This window comes from Morone saxatilis, unplaced genomic scaffold (genome assembly GCF_004916995.1).
Source record: "Morone saxatilis isolate NCDOM2014 unplaced genomic scaffold, NCSU_SB_2.0 Contig10, whole genome shotgun sequence".
Classification (NCBI taxonomy): domain Eukaryota; kingdom Metazoa; phylum Chordata; class Actinopteri; family Moronidae; genus Morone; species Morone saxatilis.
The window spans coordinates 7,094,875-7,114,716 of record NW_023339652.1 but is presented as its reverse complement, the minus strand read 5'-3'; the positions used below and the strand labels follow the sequence as shown (position 1 = coordinate 7,114,716).

General features: G+C 40.6%; 1 protein-coding gene across 1 annotated transcript in view; it reads left to right on the top strand.

Moving 5' to 3' along the window:
• Window positions 1–13,152, top strand: part of snd1 (staphylococcal nuclease and tudor domain containing 1) — a 101,033-nt gene extending 87,881 nt beyond the window's left edge. Inside the window, exons 17-18 of the mRNA XM_035680780.1 lie at window positions 11,819–12,007; window positions 13,144–13,152. Coding sequence (XP_035536673.1) covers window positions 11,819–12,007; window positions 13,144–13,152 — 198 coding nt within the window. The remainder of the gene's footprint in view (window positions 1–11,818; window positions 12,008–13,143) is intronic.
• The last annotated feature ends 6,690 nt before the right edge of the window (window positions 13,153–19,842 follow it).

Below are 19,842 nucleotides of genomic sequence, written 5' to 3'. Positions count from 1 at the left end.
TTATGCAAGGTTTTTTTTTTAGTTTTTTTTTTTTTTAGTTTTTTTTTTCCCATTTATTTTTCCATAGACAGAATGCTCATATGTGATATTAAATACCTTTGAACTAAGTGGAAATTCAAGTAGTAAGCCAGTAGTGAATAATGTATTGAGCCCCATCACAATTCCTGTCTGTCTACGTTTTTCCCAATTCCTCCCTTGGGAGCATTTTCCTTTTGAATGGAAGAAAAAAAAATCTAAATTGTTTTAGTATAATCCAGTTTCCGATGTTGTCAATCAGCCCTTACTCTTCATTCTCCTGTCTTTGACGAGACTCCAGCTGGGTTTTGTCCAACTCCTCTCCCTAAGGGTTCTTTAATGCCCTCATCAGCTACAGCTGTCAGCGCAGTGCAATGTCCAGTAAGGAGTCATGTAACCGCACTGTTTTCCCTACAGAGAACTATCTACGGCGCACTGCTGTAGTTTGGTCATTGCAGCCACAGAATCATTAATATTTAAAATTCCATTATGAAATCTTAAATTGATTCATATAGCTGTAGAAAGTGGAGCATGAGTGGAGAGATAGCTGGCCTTGTGGTGGATATCACTGCAGTCTTCCATTTTTAAATGAGTTGCTACCTAAACGGTCATAACAAATTCATTTGAATGGGAATAGTAAACGGGATTATTTTTGTTGTTAATGAGTCCTCCACCTCGTAAACTATTATGCTAATAATCACAGGCAAGTTGCCCTTTCTATGATTTTCGGATTTTCTTTGCATCACTATGGCTGCCTGTATCCTTTGGTAACCGTATTTAAAAGGAAACACCCACTTTTTGTACAGTAGTAAAGCGAGACGAATATCTCAGTCCCACTGTGACTTGTTTGCTGAATCCATCAGTGAGACATGCCCACCATTCTTTTGCACTTAGAAACGAGAAAAATACACAATTAATGGTTTAAATGAATACATTTCAATAAATGATATTAATGATGGTAATATGGTCACCTGAAGATTAGCTCCCCACACTATACTGTGTACGATAGTAGCCATTTGAACAAAATAACAACTGTTTTCACATTTAACTTTAGCATGACTTGTGCTCTCCTTTTCACCAGTAAAAACATTTCATTGTTATTTCCTCTTTGTCCATGTTTTTGTTGCAGATGTACTGCTCAGTGATTGCAAAATAATGGCCAGGCTTTATTGGTTATGTACTCCAAGGTAAATGTTTAAATGGATATGCGGGAAAGCGTGCTGTCATTTTGTGAGGTAATGTGGCTTAATGCCCTCTCCAATCATTTTGACCACCCCTGAATGTGCTCAATGTGGCTTGACTAGTCCCATCGAGCATTCACTGCTTCAGGCAGCGATTTGAAGATTTGGACTCTTACCTCTCATTGCTCTCCAATACCCTAGGGCCTTGAGAAGCTGGGTGTCTCAACCCAGAACACAATGTACCTCTGAGAACCAAGGGAAAAATGCTTAAAAATATAATTACGGTGTCATTCCAACATATCCAGAGCTGCAATTAATTTTGGTCTCCATTCAGATCTGTAGTTGCAAGGTTGTGTTGACAAAAAATGAAAACAGTTCCAAAGTAATAACTTTCAGAGAGCTGTGTGACATTTCTTTTTAACAGCCATTCAATAACTTACGGCCCAGTTCAATTTGTGTTTTCCCACCTGCTCCTTCACACCACCCAGTTAAGGGGAATTATATGATATTAGTAATATTACAAATGTAGCTCAATATTCATCGACCGGCATGCCATGTCGCCCTCTTTTTAAAAAATGAGATGGATTGTAGTTATTGCTGCTATTGATTTTAATAACCAGGCTATTAAGGCCCAATGCAGGGCCTTGATTTTGCTCAGCTACCTCGTATGCTGTGTGGAGGCTGTGCTATTCTTTCATCGGGATAGCAAAGGATCTATAAACTAATTTAACTACAGGTTAAGCATGATTAGGTTTGCTGACTCTTGCAGTTGTTCATATTTGACTACAAACCTTCCCAGATACAGTAGGTTTTATGATATCTACTTTGTACCCCTTCTCCCATCAAATCTTCCTATCCCATACATGTATAGTCTTGATTTAATGGGAGATCACAGGTCTTTCGGGGTGATGGATTCAAATGGGAGGCCTTCGCAATGCACAATGTGTTGGTGGAAGGATCAAGCTTCCTCACAACACTATTGATCCATTTGGGCAGATGTTAAAGTCGGTCATTACATCACCACAGGTCTTGCATTACTCGATGTCACTGACCCTTTCATTGTGTTGGGACTTGTCAAACCCCTATGGTGGCCGATTGTTGTACATATTGTGGCTTTGGGGGGGGGGGGAATGACAGAAAAGTAAGATCACGAAGGTCAGTGAGCATCACAAAAGCCTGAAGGTTCCGACCAGAGTCAATTTCTTTTTTCACGATTCAGCATGACCTTGTGCATGTTTTCTTTTTAATGGGAATTAACTGTCTGATACATGCTGAAAATGTTGCAAGCTTTAATCTTGGAGTATAATGGTTAAATTCAAGAGCTCATTGACTTTAATGGCTTGTTCTCCCACTCTCCATACCTCTCAGCAAACGGCTACCAGATAATAAAAGGATGCAGTTCTTCAGTTTGTATGTCACTTGCAAAGAGATGCATTTTTCGACAATACCCCAGTTAATATGCCTAATGCAGTCTTGACACCCTCCCCCTTCCCCCCCAAATGGAGAGCTCTCCATAATTTATTGCTTTAGTTTGGTTGTCTACTATAGGTCATTTGTAGAGGACAATAGGGACTCCTGCTCTGATCGACTCACTATTGACCTCTGCCTTTTCTCTCTCTCCATCTTTGCTCTAACTCATTTTCTGTGAAGGCTTCATAAGTCTTTCAATGTTCTCCTTGGAAAGTCGGTCCTCCTTGTGTTTAACTGTTTCACTTATGCTTTTCCTCAATGCTGACAGCAGCTTAGACTGTAGACTTCATGGACTGCACAATTATAGCTTGAATAATTTCTTTCTTCTTTCTTCTATGAGTTAAGACAGATGATGGCCCCCAAAATTAGAGGGATCACTGAGCAGTGATTGAACAATATTTTAGTTGTCAAAGTAGACAACTGACTCTTGAGTTTGCTGATCAAAGGATAAATCCTGTATACAATTAGAATCTAATGGATGATGCAAGGTCTATAGGACAGTGTACATTGTCTGTGAAATGAATGCAAGGTTTGACAAAGTTTATAATTATATACTTTAATTCAGATATATTAATAAAACATCATAGATAAATCATCCTTAAAAGCCCCCCAATGTTTTTAGCTATGCAAAAACGCATCAAATCTGGCCAACTTCTTTGGCTTTCTATGTTATGAAAGCAAAACGGCATGAAAATTGTCTCTAAATAAACTACAAAGGGATCACCATGCGAATCATCAATGTACTGGCTGTAGCAAATAGTCTGTCTTTTGTGTGCGTTGGAGATGGTCTTATGTACCCTGTGTCAACATCTCAACTCTTTACTGAGGAGGACCACAAGTTAAAATACCAGCAGAGTTATTGTATCAGTTTTTATTGTTACCGTTTTTTCAACAATCCTCCTGTGACGCATCGAACGAACATAGTTTGATCTGCGCTTGAAAGGCAAGTCATGCCAGGGTATTTTAACAGATTGAAAAAGACTAGCAGATAACAATGCCAAATAATTTTGTCTCCCACCTGCCTTAAGTGGAAGCATATCCAACGCATTCAGCCTGCTCTTGCCCGCTTCTCCATCTCTCTCCCTTAACCCTCTCCACCATTTCCTTTATTCACCTGTTTTGTCAGAACAGTGATGCAGGGCAAACATCAATTATCTATTGATAAAAGAAAAACTCATTAATGGGCATCAGGCAGGTTTAATGGTGGGGATCATGCTTGTTTGCCTGACCGTTAATGGCCCTGGCCATTAGAGAAGCCGTTTGACTTTTCCCCACCCTTCTACCGACAGACAGCAGCCTGCCACTGACAGTGATGCATGGGACCCCCTGAGTCACATTGATCACCCTGGGAGAGTCTATACACACATAGGCACCCGCACAAACACATTCCTGTCCAGTGTGCATGGTGTTTTTTACAATGTTGGTAACACCAAGCTGAAATTGGTCAACACAAGTTGTGTGTTTTATTCCTTCAGGATGTTGATGTTTTTCTCCCAAAAAAACGACGCTCTTGTGTAACAGCCAAACTAGTAGCATAAGTGTAGAAGCTGGTGGAGAGGTCATAAGAAATCATTTTTGATGGCAGAACCTGGCGATCCAAGTTCAACTGCTTCTCTTCGCACTTAAAAGAGATGAGCTGTTTGCTCCAGAAAAATGTGGACAGGCCAGTATAAAGAACTCAAATCTACAAGACCGGAGGGTACTATAGTTAATTCGCCCTAGTGCCAAAAAATATTTGTTTTCCACAATGCACCTGCTGCTATAACTGTAGACTGTGGGCACGTGAGAAAGTAGCAGTGTGGGTCCCAAAACTGTCCTTCTGCCACTAAATTGTTTAGACGGTGAGATTGAGACACACTTCAGCTCTGCAGTGAGCACTGTGGACAGCAATATCCTGCTGAGGTGAGACCAATCCTCACCTCACACCATAAATATCTAATAAATGGTTTATAATACATGTAGTTTTAAGCAGAGTGTTTATTAATTCATTTGTCAACAACTTTAACAACTCCTTAAATGGAGGCTGCTGTACAAATGGTTAAAAATGACAATGAAGTAAAACAAAGTTCTATAAAATATAGTTATCATTTCTGAAAATACTGTACATTAATAAACACTTCATAATGTTGTAAGCTGATGTAAGGACACTTTTAAAGAGTTATAAACCATCTACAAACTACATCTTGTATACTCATAAATACTAAATAGGGGGACTTCAAGTAAAGTTATTTAAAGCTCTGGTTCAGAGCAGCCCTTTCAGGTCTACTCCCCTTATTTTTTTTATCCAACATTTTCAGGATGTTGAGAAACATTTGCTTCGATATAAATCAGGATGGTTTTTCCAGCATATTTCACAACCTCCCCCTCCCAGGCTTAACTCAATCAATGTCTGACAAATAGCTGTCTGTCCTGACCCCGTGATCCGATAGTTAATGAACCAACCTAGTTTGGAATTGGTTGGTGCCAGAGGTTTGGCCCTTGGCCTAGAGCTTAGCTGTACTGCTAGCGCGCCAAAGTGGGGACAGTCAATAACTCACACACTCAGGTATCCTACCGGCTTAGTACAGCATACAGGGAATCTTCACCTCATCCAACCTTTTCCATTCTAAAAGTCCCACTGTTTGGTGTTTCTGAAATTTTGGGTGTATCTCCCGCAGGGTTTTAAAATGTGTTTCGTGTGGACATGATGATAAACAAAAATGCCATTGCTAGCCAAAAAATTAAATGCCAGCAGACATTCTCTGCAGTGTTTATCTGATTGAGAGAATGTTATTTTGTTCCTGACGTGACTACTGTCTTTTTTTTTTTCTGAGCTTTTCTTCTGAGCTCACCCAGTGTCTTACAGCAGTATTTGTTACCCTGAAGATGTCTCACTTTTTTTATTTTTGTTTTTATGTGTTTAAAAAAAAAAAATAGGTCATTATTGCTAATTCAGCTGATGTCAATAAAAACGGGATCATTTTCACTGCCCACAGTTCGATGACTGGTGACCTGTTTTACCCTCTGTGGCTGTTTGTTTTTTGTAGTAGGGACTAGACAAGTCATCAATTTGCTGGCTCACCTCTCTTTAATACTGGCTGCAGCTATTCTCCCAATGTGAAGACTGTTTTTTTTTTTTAAATTTCAGGCCCCATTAACACACTATTTACATCCCTGTCTGATCTATGCCATTAAGTGATCAATAGCAGTTTGTTTAATTCATTCATTTATTCTTCTCTGTCTCGCTCTCTCTCGCTTTCTCTTTTTTTAAGGTGATCTATATTTATAGATTTCTACCGGAACCGACTGGCCTTTTCCCCTCTCGATTCGACCATAGTGACATGCTAACACATTTAGTCATTTTAAACCCAGGCATCTCTCTTGTGAGGGAGGTGAGATAGGTACTAAACAAGTGTAGTACTTAAGAAAGAGGGGTGTTCTGTTAGTTAGGTCTCTTTATCACTAGGACGTCAGCTGAAAAAGTGCCTCTTACAATAATCAAATAGCTAATGTTTGTTTTGATGGATTTAGCATATGCCCTTGTCTCCTGGCCATGCTGTGCTATACTGTGTTCCATTAACAGCAGTTTATGGACCTTAGTAATGGATGCACTATTGATAATGGGCTGTGGTAAGATTTTTAGAGGGTGCATGTGGCCCACGACTGCACATTTTCTTTCAACAGCTTGCGGAGACGGGCAAATTCACTTTCACATAGCTGTCATGGCTTGTAGCAACTCTGTCACACTAATAGTGTATTTATTACCTAGTTGTAGTAGGTGTCCGCTTATTGTCGTCCTGGACAGTTTGATTAAGTTTTCAATTTAGGTTTGATTAATTATCTTGGCCCACTGGGAAACCTTCACACAATATTGATTTTTGGTTGAAATCTGATCAAAGTTATGGACGTTTGTCTTGCTCGGGGGTACAAATGTATCATTTGAAGGAACTGTGTGTGTCCACTTAGAAAAAATGATCCATATAAGCCAGCATGAGGGGCAATATTGAGAGATGATGGACTTCTGTTTGATGGGGCTGTTCATACCCCCAAATGGAATTTTTCACGCAAGACTGGGCTTAGAGCAGCGAGGCTGACCTGTCAACGCTCAGCTTTTTTTCTACTTAAATCCACATGTGGACAAACGCTCCTTTTCATATGGGACACACAGTCCTTTTCATGTAGCATTCATGGCTCTGAATTAAATGTCCATTGATTTTGATTATTTTTTGAAGTGAATAGGGAAGGTTAGGAATATGAATTAAGGTAAAGAGATTATCTGATTGCTCTCCCCATTTTCTCCCTTTCTCCCTAGTTTGCACCTCAACCTAGGGCTTAGGATCACTCATTGCTTAGAAGAGATTTGATCTCAGCCAAAGCACACAAAGGAGCACACCACACACACACACACACACACACACACACACCGCACACACCTCCACATCACTCCTTCAATCTTCTCCAAGGCTCAGTTTGATAAATGGCTTATTCTGCTGGATGAGCAATGGGCTATAGGTGGGAGTGACTCAAGTCTTTCTTTCTTTTTTCCCTTTTCTGACTTTCTTTCTGTCCGTCTTATTTGTTTTCTCCGAGTTAGTGTGATGGAGATGAGCAGATAGTATGACAAAGGAAACAAACTGATGCTCATACTCTTACAGTAAGCTACTTCTCCCCTAACCTTGGCATATCAGCCAACATACTATACATTTACAGGCACACAGCCAGATTCATTAATGTAATGAACACTTGATTCTGTTACACTCAAATGCATGTGCACTCGAGCAGGCATCAACACCTACATGAATATCATCCCCCGCATTATTTGACTTGCTCCTTCAAAAACTATTGATATCTTTTAAAGAAAAGACTTGAGAGCAGCCAGTTAAGTGGCAGAGTACAGTGGCCATAAAAGCAGCCGCCTCCTTGTTGCTTAATGAGAATGAATGAAGATGTGCCAAAATGTCTCCACCTGCCTTCTCTCTCTCTCTCTCTCTCTCTCTCTCGCTCTCACTCTCGCTCTGGAGTCTGGAGTACTCTCTGAACGAATGCTACGATTGCCACCGTCAAAGCGTTTGCCTGTAAACTTTTACGACTAGAACTGGTAATTCGACTCATGCAAACTTAAATCTCTATGGCGATAACTCTGATCTCAGTAATTGGAATACGCAGTAAAACTCAGATTTAAATAGCGGCACAGTCGCTGTCAGCGGTGATTGAAAGCACTGACTGACAGATTCATCTCCTCTGCGCCTTGCATTATGTGTATAGCCTGCTCTCTCGATGAGAGAAGGCATAGCACGTAATGTATGCATAAAGCAATACTTGAATTGAGCTTCTAACCTGTGTGCCAGCTTGGACCTTGTGGGTTCTGAAATGGCTTGGGCACATAAATGGACAAACCCTGTTCTCTTTAACCTTTGGATATTTATCTATTTGCTTTTTACCTGCCAGGTATTCAAAATTTGTTTTGGTGATAAAAGGAAATCCCATTGCTTGCCAACTTTTAAATTGCCAACCCACTGTGTTCTTTCATTTTCTTTTAGTGCAGGGTTTGGCTCTGACATGACGTGTCACCTACCGCAGTCCTTTTTGATTTTTTTTTGCTCACTTTCAAACAGCTAAGTGAATTAAATCTGCTGCAGTTTTAAAACATGCCCTCGGGCCAGGTTTCACTTCAATGGTACCAAATGGCTTTGTCTTTTGTACTTGAGAATGACGCACACACATGCATGGCTCTGAGTGTATGTGTATTTTTTATTTTTTTTCGTCCACTGTGTCGACACAATCCCAGCGTTTATAAGATTACCAGAGTCCATTTGTGTTCCGGCGGGAGCCATCTTGGCTCGGAGGAGGCCTCCGCTGGGAACCATCTGGGCTCTACTCAAAGCAGTTTCCACTCCGCCTCCCCTGTCTTCTCCACATTGTGACCAAAGCTATTTACTTTAAAGGGGGGAGGAACTTAAATGTCATTCGTGTGTATTTGTGAAACTCTGAAATTCTCCAGATAGAACTCCTGAGCTCTGACGTGGCACTGTTTATTCATGCAAAGTACAGAATTGATATTGGAGTGTGGGAAGTAGTTCTCATTGTTGGCAATGATAGCTCAGGAGATATACGAGCTGTTACCAGTCCGTCTTCCATATAAAGTGCGACATATTGCACCAACGCTAATATTACTCCTTCCATGGTATTTAAAGCCTCTCCAAGCTGATCATATTCTACCAGTGGAAAATTGGGCCTGCGCTCACTTTTTCTGAATTAATTTGTCCTCCTTAATTTTACATTTGACCTCTCTATTAGCCTCTTTCATCTCTTCCTCGTCTGGTGAAATGCCAGGTTTATTTTTATTTAATGATGCTTTCAGGATCCTGGTCACCCAAGGTTTATAATTCACATATATATTGCTTCAGTCTGGGTATCAGACTCTCCCAAAGATAAATATGACAACAGATATGATTAATTTTCTATTGAATAATTAATTGGTTAACTTGAATTGTCCCCTTGTAGTTGGGCTGTTTTTACTGCATCTAATTTGTTACTATAACATAAAATGAATTCTAATATGCACACTTTACTAATATTTAATACAATCTGCGTATTACTGTCATAATGGTGCTAAAAGTCATTATATTTTTGAATATAATAGTCATAAAAGCGAAAAGTGTGATATTCACGTTTATTACTCTGTGTATTCCACGGGTTAGTGTGTATGATTGTAGCCTGTTGAGTTTGCTGTCAATCAGGTTATGTAATTATGTGTGTATTCTAGTATATTACTGACAACCCTCAGTAAGCATATTGGTTATTATTAATGCTGTGTGCAGTCACACCACCCCTCTAATCATATTGTGCCATTTTCAGTAGCAGGCAAATTTTCTTCCCAAAGGGTTGGCAGTATGTGGTAAATGAAGTTTCCCCTTCAAATAATCTGGGGAAAAACACAGACTAATTTCTATAATCATAAAAAGAGTATAAGAACACGTGTTGTGATGCCAGTAATTTAACTTTAATAAAGCCCTCCCTCCCTCTGTTGTCATCTCTGGATGGCCACCTCATAAAAGCATGATTGATCTGACTTGTCCTACTGTGTGATTTCTCCACGGTTGTGACATTCATCACATTGATCTAGTTGCTACATGGGCTCAAGGATTATTTTCCTCCAGTAAATATATTGGTATACCGGAATAGGGGTAGTTTAGTGAATATCTCGTTGACGTCAAGATGGCTTTCCGCACCAGAAATGACTTGGAGAGATTTTACAGGACGATTGTCAATTATCAGCAATGTGGAAACAAACATTTGCTTAAACACAACATTTTTTGAGGGTGGAATTTCCCCTTCCCGCTTTCCGACTTATTTTTATTCTGCGATGATTTGGGTTCTACAAAGACCGCTAGAGTTATTTTTGTATTTCCCCCTTTGTTTTTTGAGGTGATAGTGGTTTTTGATGTTGGAGCTTTCACTGTGCAGACTGTTTTAATTTTTGCATAAAATGTATAACATCTTGTGGAACAGATTTAGTCCGGAAGTGGTGCTTTCTATTTCTCCTCCAAATTGGATTTTTTCCCAGCTAAAAGTGTTTTTAGTTGCCAGTGTTGTTTTATTTTTGTTATGCATTTGCTGCCTTAGTGGTAGTTTTGATAGTTATGTTGGTTCTAGCCATTCTAGCCTTTTTCAGCACTCGCCCACTTCCCCATTTGACATTTGGGTGCTCGGAGGACCAGTGGTGCTCTAATAGCCTAGTTATGTAACTGCTTCTGCACTTAGAGACAAAGAGAGATAAAATGGGGTGAGTATCTGAGATAGCACAGAGGAAGAGAGAAGGGAGAGTAGGAGAAAGCAGATGAAGTATGAGTGAACTTAGATTATATCACAGTCAGGACCTGGATAGGCAGATAAGTGTCCTACCTTTTTACATGTTAGAGACAAAAACATTGAATATTATTAAGGTTATTATATAATAGAAAACAACTACTTTTGTACATGACAACATTGTGGGACACCTTTTCATACTGCTGTGGCCTGATCAGAATGGTAACCGGATCCTGAAATTTGAAATGTACATACTATTTCAGTGCTATATTCCAAGGTTGTCAATTTTATGCTTAATAATAGAACAGATTATGTATTCATTAATAAAAGCTTTTTACTTTGATTGAGAACAAGGCAGAGCAGTTTACAAACTTAATTCCCCTCAGATTTCCCTTGTGGCTACAGGGCTAAGCAGCCCGAGTCTTAATCGCTCGACTTCTCCCTATCTCTTCAGCACACCTGCCCTCTCACTTTCTCGCTGACTGAGGCTTTAGAGTAGGAAAAAAAAATCGATAATTTTTTTTTTCCTCTTCTTTCCCCGGTCGTCCATCACTTATGAAACAAAATGTAATGAATAGATAATTAGCCTGAATAGGCAGAATTTGGTTATAGTCCATCATGGGAAATGTTGTGAGATCTTTCCTACTTTGTCAGCAGGGTTAGCTATTTCAGTGCCCTCATTTTTTAACTTAAGGGAATTGCAACTTGGGTGTCACTAATTGCAAGTGATTTACATTGCAAAAAAGTTGGATGACAATATTTAGAGTCTTAATTAATGTTGAAGTGCATACGCAACAGCATTTTAAAGCCACTGGTCCTTTTTGTGCAGGCCCTGGGATTTGTATGCTGTAGCGTTTTATTGTTTGCAAATAGACACAGAGGTTGCTTTGATTGAAAGCTGACAGTGGTGCTTTACTGACAATGTCAAGGACAGGTTGGTTTCATTGTACAGTAAGATAAGAGGCCACAACAAAAGTTTTGTGTTCAAAGAAATGTGTGCCTTGCTCACCTAGACCAGATACTACTGATTGGGAAATCCACAACAGAAACAGGAATGAAATAGGATCTCTGTGTGTCCTTCTGAATCAATATAAAGCTCACAGGCCTCTATTGATGTTTCTATTTAAGAACAGTGATTTCTTCTCACAGGATCACCACCCCTCCACACACACACACACGACACAACACACAACAACCCACACACACACACACAACACAAACCAACACAGGCACTAACACACACACACACACTTTTTTACTTCATTGCTGTAATGGAATCTCAAACCTAATCTCGGATACAGAAAACTAACTGGGCCACTTTTCTTCCTCTCCTTCCTCCCCTCCCCTCTGTCCCTCTGTTCCAGGTGGAAGTTGAAGTGGAGAGCATGGACAAAGCAGGGAACTTCATTGGCTGGCTGCACATTGAGGGTTTGAATCTGTCAGTGGCGTTGGTAGAAAATGCTCTGTCTAAGGTCCACTTTACAGCAGAGCGCAGCGCCTACTACAAAACCTTGGTCTCAGCAGAGGAGGCATGCCGACTGAGGAAAGAGAAGGTATGTCTAATTTAGATGCTACAAGAGCTTCAACTACCGTACATCCTATTAAACTATGTTTGTGAGTGATGAGTACACTCCTAGCTGACATAAAACTGTCTTCATAAAGCTTCCGAGTGATGGAAGTCGCACCTGAATTTATTTACTTACATTCATCCCGTACTCTCATACACTAAAGGAAAACTTTGATATCCAGCATGGCATCAAGTATTTAGGAAAAGTTAGGGTTCAAAATGCTTTTCTCTCATATTATTATTATTATTCAGCACAGGCCAAGATGTCATGTTTCTCAGGACCTTCGGAGAAAACAGTAGCCTGGTTATTATCAGGATTTCTAAGGATAAGTTCATAAAGACGCAGTCAATAGCAATGACGATCCTTCAGAAGTGAGGGGAGAAAACATAAAAAGCTGTTTGTTCCAATAAGGGAACACACAAACACATTCTTCCAGGCATTGGCAACCAGATGCTTCCTTTGGCAACACCCAACTCTTCTCTCAACAGCAACTCTACTATTCTGTCTTGTAAACTTCCACACACTGCCCTTGTCAAAGGCAAATCCCCATCCCCCCTCAGCAGCCTGGCAGCCAATTAGGACAGGTGGTGCCATGACCTTTGGTTTTCATTAATACAAAACTGAGCTTTTTTAGCGTGCATCTGCATGAAGGTAGAGGAGGACACATCAATATACGTAGCATGACACCCCATTCAGACATGACCAGTAACAGCAAGTGTGCATTATTGTATTGATAGGATGCAGGAAGGAACCTTTTAGTTAAAGCTACAATAATGTGGAAATGCTCGATCTGGGGTTGAGAATAGCCACATATTTTCCATTATCATTGAAGCTTCCTCTCCTCAATGGGAGTCCTTTGATGGATGGAGGCCTCTCTCACACTGATCCTGATCTCGCCCTGCATTTTCATTATGGCTCTAGGAGTCACCCCTGCCAGATGCATGAAGTGCCCGGCCAGCTGTCATCCTTGTCCTCTTTCTCTCTATCTCTGTAACGTATTTCTTTTACCCTCTCTCCCCCTCTCTTTCTCTTTTATTCTCTCTTCCACTCACTTGTACCTATTTGGGTCCTTTAGGAGACACAAATGCCTCTCCTTGCCATATAAACGTGATGTATTGCAGGAGCCATGAGGGGCTGTGTTTCTCTTCTCTGAATCTATCATGTTCATAGTCAGTGTGTTTCTCCTTGTCTTCCTTGCTCTCGGCTTCGCTCTTTTCTCACAGATACTCTCCAGCTGTGTCTTCCTTTTCTCAAAATGGTGAAAGAGAGAGCTAATGATCGAGAGAGGGCCGCGCAGGTGAACCTTTTTGGTCTGCATTTACAAAGAAGAAAAATCTTGCCGGCGATGTGAGCACACCGGCCCTGCCATGTTAAATCTAACTTGCCGCAAGAAGGCACTTTCCTGACACCTCTGATGACAATTTCACTACCGGTTTCCGACCCCCTTTGCAGCATTGAGACAGATTGACTTTCACCACAAGGTTTTGACTTGAGCTAACCTGAGTGCGGACAGGGCCGAGAGGAAAGACGACAGAATGGGGCCTGAGTAGACCAGACAGACAGTGATTATGTTTGATGTTCGTTTGCCACAGGCACCGGTGCACAGATCAACCACAGCCTGATTTGTTTGTGTGTGTGTGTGGGTGTGTGTAGTGGAGAATCTTATGTGTTAATGGAGCACAGGGCAGTTGGTTGTATGTGTGTGTGAATGCATAGTATGCAACTTGAAGGCAGATGAGGTGGGACTTGCTGCTCTAATTAACCCGTAGAGACCATCTCGAGAAAAAAGCTGAGAGCCTGGCTTTTTTTTTTTTTTTTTTCTTTTTCTGTCTTTCTCTTTTGAAGTTGTGGCTGGTCTTTGTCTGTGTGTAGGCTGAGGCTAGGTAGGGTAGATTGCATTTCTTCCCATCTCCTTCCTTCTCTTCCTCATTGCCCTCTCTTTATTGTCCCTACGGCTGTGGATATGGAACACATCAGTGGTACTGCTGTGTCAGGAGTCCCTACAAGAAAACAAGGTTTGTCGTAATGAAGTGCAGTCAGGGTGTGCGTTTGTACACACACTCTCATTAAAGAAAACTTTGCGTTGGTGGTCCAGCCGGGACCCGGGACAGCAAGGGGATTGAGCCTCCTGCAGTAGCATCCTGTACCAAAACTGCTTAGTTCGAGTGACTTAAGTGAATATGAGTTTTTGCTACAATGAGACCAGTGGGACAAAGTGATTGTGTTCTAAATGAAGCATTCCAAAGGGTTTGAAGAAGAGCCTTTTCTTAGAGCTCAGCATGTTTTTGATCTTGCATATCAGCATCTCTTGGAACAATATTAGGAACAGTCCTCTCACAGAAAACCCAATTTCTCCACACAAGCTCCCGTTGTAGGCCTGGGCACATTTCTAATTCTGTTCCCAATTATGGTTATTTATGGCTAAGCTATTGTTTACATAAATCTCTTTAAAGCGTGTCGCCCTGTCAGAACCTATTGTCATGCTTTCAGTGCTAACATTTACACTATTCAGCTACAAGACAGACCCGGGACACTGTATAAACTTATTTCATGTTTTAACAATGAGTCAGTTGTTGCCAAGCAGTGCTCGTGCCCTCTTCTTAAATCTCTTGACTGGTTTTGCAAAGCATTCTTGTGTATATTTGGATTCTCCGAGGGGTAGAAAAACAAATTCTTGCTTACCAGGCATCTCTGTAAACAAGACTTGTTGCAAAAACACTGCATTTTGTCATTGTAATATGAGAGGGCTCGTTGCAGTTATTCATATGATGTTCCCGTATTCCCATGCTGCAGCTGAGAGAAATAAATTTGACAAGATTGCAGCAGTTTGCCTCAAAGTGGATTAGGAGCAAAGTTTGACTGCAAAGGCATTGGCTATAGCTGTTATTTAAGTTCCCCAAAGATTTAACAGGTGTTTTTTAATTCAGAAACAAAAATAGATGAAACACTCAGAAATGAAGACAGAGCAATGAGAGTGAAATCAATTGACCCTCCTGGAAACTCTCGGTTCTTCTCAGAGCTTTCCACCATCCGCCAATGTGAATGATTTTTGCTAGTGTGTTTTCAGTCAATATTAAGCCATATGTCTAACAGGCAGAGTAAAGAAACTTGCTAGTAATTGTAGTGACCAATTATGAAGAGGTGAATCAACAATCGGCCCTCAATAATTTCAATAATAACCAGTGTGCTTCCTGTTGAGCAATTTTTTTTTTTTTTTTGCTGTAATTACCCAACCTTGAAGGAGATTAACACACTCTGATGGGTCTCAGAGTAGGAAAGAGGAAAAAAGAGAGAGTAGAGAGAGAAAAAGGATATGACAACCCCTGTTAAAGATATTTCATGTCACAAGACTCTCCTCCTTTTATGACTGCCTGCCCCTTTCCTTCAATCCTGCTCAGCCCCCTTCACAGACAACTGTCTTTCTTTTAACCTCTTCAGTCTTCTTGAATCCTTATGTTCACCTTCTTCACTTGCCCCCCCCCCTCCCCTTTTTTTTTCTCTCCTCCTTCACTAATCATTTTTGAATCCCTTCCTAATTACTAGATTAATGTCTTCTCAGATGCCCTGTGTCATGCCCTTGTTCCCCTTTGCTGCTTTACAGTTTTTGGATCATGCAGGACGGTTCCTTCCTAAGCCTGTGCTGTGGTCCGAGTGAGTCAGGCAGCTGCATCATTTGTACCCTTTCTGAAAAGAAAAAAAAAAAGCCTTCTGAAGCATAAACCCAGGATCCGGTACCACTGTTCCTTATATTTTACTCGTCCATCAACGACACTTGTCAAGGCACTTGAACGAGCATCGACATTTGACATTGAGCTCGTGGCGTGTCCTTGGTGGAGCCTGATTGAAGTACATAATCTTGTTTCAGCTTTCTCTTCTTTTTGGGTGAAATCCAGACTTGTCCAGCTGACTTAACTGTCACTTCGATCAAGGGCCCGTTGACAAGTTTTATTATCACATGGCTCAGACGGACCATTTTTGTACTGCAAAGCAAATTACAGCGCTTAGATTTGCTGTGATTGGCTGACTAGCATTGTAAGCATGTCTGATTATATTGGTACGTTGCAATTTTTGTCCCATTATTTCACTTCAGTTGCCTCTGGCTCAGTCTCTCAAGGGCCAAGCAGCTTGCCTTGCAAGCCAAACATTTCGACAGCTAACCAGAAATCCCCACCCCCGACCCACTCGCTTTTTACCTATGATTTCTTACAGTTTTTCAAAGAGTGTGCAGAAAGCAACATCTCCCTGTCCTCCCATCTAAGCTGTGTCTTCTCAGCAGTCAGCACATCACACACCTGGCTAAACAGGAACACGCTGTGGATGAATCAAGATAATTGGGCTTTTAGCAAAGCTAATAGGTTTGTGTCTCTTGAGTTCAGTCTGGAGGAAGTTTACGTTTAGTAGACTAGTTTCACTCAAAAGGATTAGTTATGGTTTCCATTCTGTCCTCTGTTCCAATAATAGCCTTTCTATTAAAATCTACACAGTATTCTTTGTTTTACCTGGATTGATTTCAATTGAATAAATTTAGAAGAATAATTTGTACAAAGGACAATTTTCCGTTATGTATGTGGCATGTGGATTCTGTCTTCTGTAAATAGTCTTTGTACAATTATATACATGCAGCCTTGTTTGGTTTTAATGGATGACAGTCCCTTTCTATTAATACCATATTCTCAGTGCTTTCCTAAGCCCTGAAGCCAATGAAATGCTTTCAGGGTTGCAATCTTGGCCTCTCATAGTGAAATGACCTGTGGCAGTCACCAGGCAATATCATGGAAAAATGCTGGGGATTAATATTAAAGTAGCTCATCTATGGATGCTTTGAGTAAAATAACTCTAAAATTGTCTCATTCATTTCATTCATTGCTGACTATACTCATTGTTTCACTAATTCAGGTCTTTTTTTGGCCAAATCCCATTGCTGGTCCTGCGAATTATCTCCTCTTAACTTTAGCCGTTTTGGTGTTAGTCCCTGGCTGTCCTTGCTCCGAGATTTTTGGCGAACATGAAATCATTATATTTATTACTTTCCTCACTCAAATCGCCTTGTGAAGAATTGAGCCTTAATGGCTTTTGGGGGCAAACAGAATGATTGCACCTTCCAGTATTACAATTCCAGTCATCCTTCTCTTCTATCTCTCCCATCTATTGCTTACTGCTGTCAGCAATGCCTTGTGATTTAACAAATGGAGGCTCTATGAGATGAGATAGGTAAAACGTCCATGACAATCACACAAAGTGATATTAAATTAATGACCGAGCTAGATACACATCTAGTCCATTTAAGGAATTCGAGGAATGATTGCTAAAGAACCTGCTTCTCAATCCTGGAAGAAAATGAAATGCCCAGCTGAGGGAGAAGTTATTCTTAAGCAAAATGCTAAAGTTCTAACATTTATCAGCCACTTTCGAGATTTCTTTGGCTCTGTATTTATCCTTTTTACCCCTTTTACCTGCATTCCAGTTATCACAGAAAGGTCTAGTTCAAATTTCTGCCACGTCGTTATTGTGTTAAAATCCTTTGTAACTCTAGTCTTTGTCACTTTAAAATGGGTAGATAAAAGCTACTTCCTTTTCAAATGTGCCAGGTAATGCCAGAGAGGTTTCTTTGATTACACATTATACCCCAAAACATTTCTTAACACTGGATTTGTCTGGAATGATTTGCTTCTTTGAATTCTTGGTTTCTTTGTGCACAACACACTCTCCCCTGTAGGTTGGAATGGGAAAATGAGATAATAGAAAAGCTTTACTTAATATGCTGTAATATATCTTTGCCGCTTCGCTCATATTCTCGGGGTCACAACTTGTTTTTAGAACGGTTTCGGAGCAGTCCTTTTTGCAGCTTCAAATGGGTGAACTTTGGATTTAAAGAGAGGCACTTGTCTGGTCATATAGTGCCGACTCCGGAAAACTCCCTCATCTTAATTTAATATACTTGGACTCCTGCTGAAGACTTTCAACAAATGCATATTGCGTGCATCCTGCAGACCATGCATAATGCAGGTGTTGTATTTAAAACTGCTGATTCAAGGTAACTAATCTCACAACACCCAACAGTTATTCAGACATCTGATGTACCTGTAAATGAGGGTTGAATAATACATTCTCCACATGTATTAAAATGCATATATATAGTGTCAGATATGTGCAGAGACCCTTTCAAATACCAGAAAACTAATGGGAGAATGAAATGGTGTCAGTGGCAGCATTTTTGCTCAGCTATTTCAAAGATGGAAGGCCGGGAGAATCATTATGTCACTGGTGATTTGCATTTTCTTGCCCTTTAGGAGATGAGTGGCTAAAACTGTGCCAAAAGTCACAGTACATCACCTCACCCCTGGGCAATCTATTTGTGCTAGTCTTGCTAGTGTATCAGATATATCGTCCACAGTATTACATAGTGCAGCACAACAGCAATCAACAGTCAAATAACCACTAAACTCCAAGGTCTTGGCTTCTCTTTGCGCCAACATTATCTCTTTGGCTCACTAGAACACAGTGTTGTAGCTGTGAGTAGCAATGAACAGGTTAGTACAGTTGGATGAGTCATGGTGCATCAGTCCTCTGCCTGCTGTGGCCAAATCCTCTTTCGTGCCCAGGTTTTGAGGTACCAGCTATTTATATGCTGTTTTCAAAACGTTACCTATGTTTTATTTAAGGTATTAAGCAAAGTGCTACTACTGCCACTACTACTGACAGTTCTTATGTGGATGAGGATGATTGTGTTAATCTTCACAAACAGAATTAGAAACCAGAGTACAATACAGCACAATCCCTCTGCAACACAAGCTAACTGTGTGTCAGAATATAAGTGGTGCAATGTAATAAATATCCCTCCAGTGCTTTAACTTTAATACCGCAGCTGGGTTATTACTTTGCATCGGTTTATTAAAGTATAGCAGAAAATTTTTTATTAATCTAATTTATAGATTTTAGCTAATTCTGTTCAGAATCACTGCTAAATAATAATATTGGCAGTATTTAATCAAAGTTGAACCACAATCCAGTAAATTCATAATAAAATAAAGTAGGGAGTTCAGAGCAACACGCTATAAGACTAACAATGCTAAAGCTTTTGTGATGGCCTACCACCTTACAGATCAGTGGCTCAGGGGACCCCATCCCATGCTGGAAATAATCAACATGTTCAGTGAGGGAACTTTTGGCCACATTGCCAGCGTGTCAATACACAAGCAAGATGAAGGTTGCAGGGTTTGTTGGCAAGTGTGAAAGGACAGTGGGATCACAGCAAGGGGATATTATTGCCTGCAGGGTGGCCACAATGGGAGAGGTGACCCGTGTGAGACCTCACATTTCTGGAAAATGGAGGGGACTGTACACTCTGTTACCACCTACCACAAATTCCCAGGCTTGAGTTTTGTGTGTCCGCAATGTGCCTTTGCATTTCTATCTGCACAATGTGTACAGATGTGTGTGTTTGTGTGCGACTGCGTACCATTTCCTTTCTTTGTTTACTATGCCGTAATGTTTGTATGCCTCTTTTGGTGTGCGCGTTTACTCCTGCCTTCATCTTTCTTCTCAGCACTGTGTGCACAGAATGAACCACCTACCACACAAAAGCAAAGAGCTGACGGAGGCTTTTTCATATGGCTAAAAGATTACATAATATGATTCTCAGTGCACTGTGTACACATTTGCACACACACCAAACTTGGTTGCAGATGGAGGGAGGCGGCACACGTGCACACACCATACTCTCACTGTCTCTTGCCTGCGTACTCACACACTTTGAGCATGTGCAGACCGACTGCAAATACACAAATACAGGCGCACACATGCACACACTCTCCGGTGAC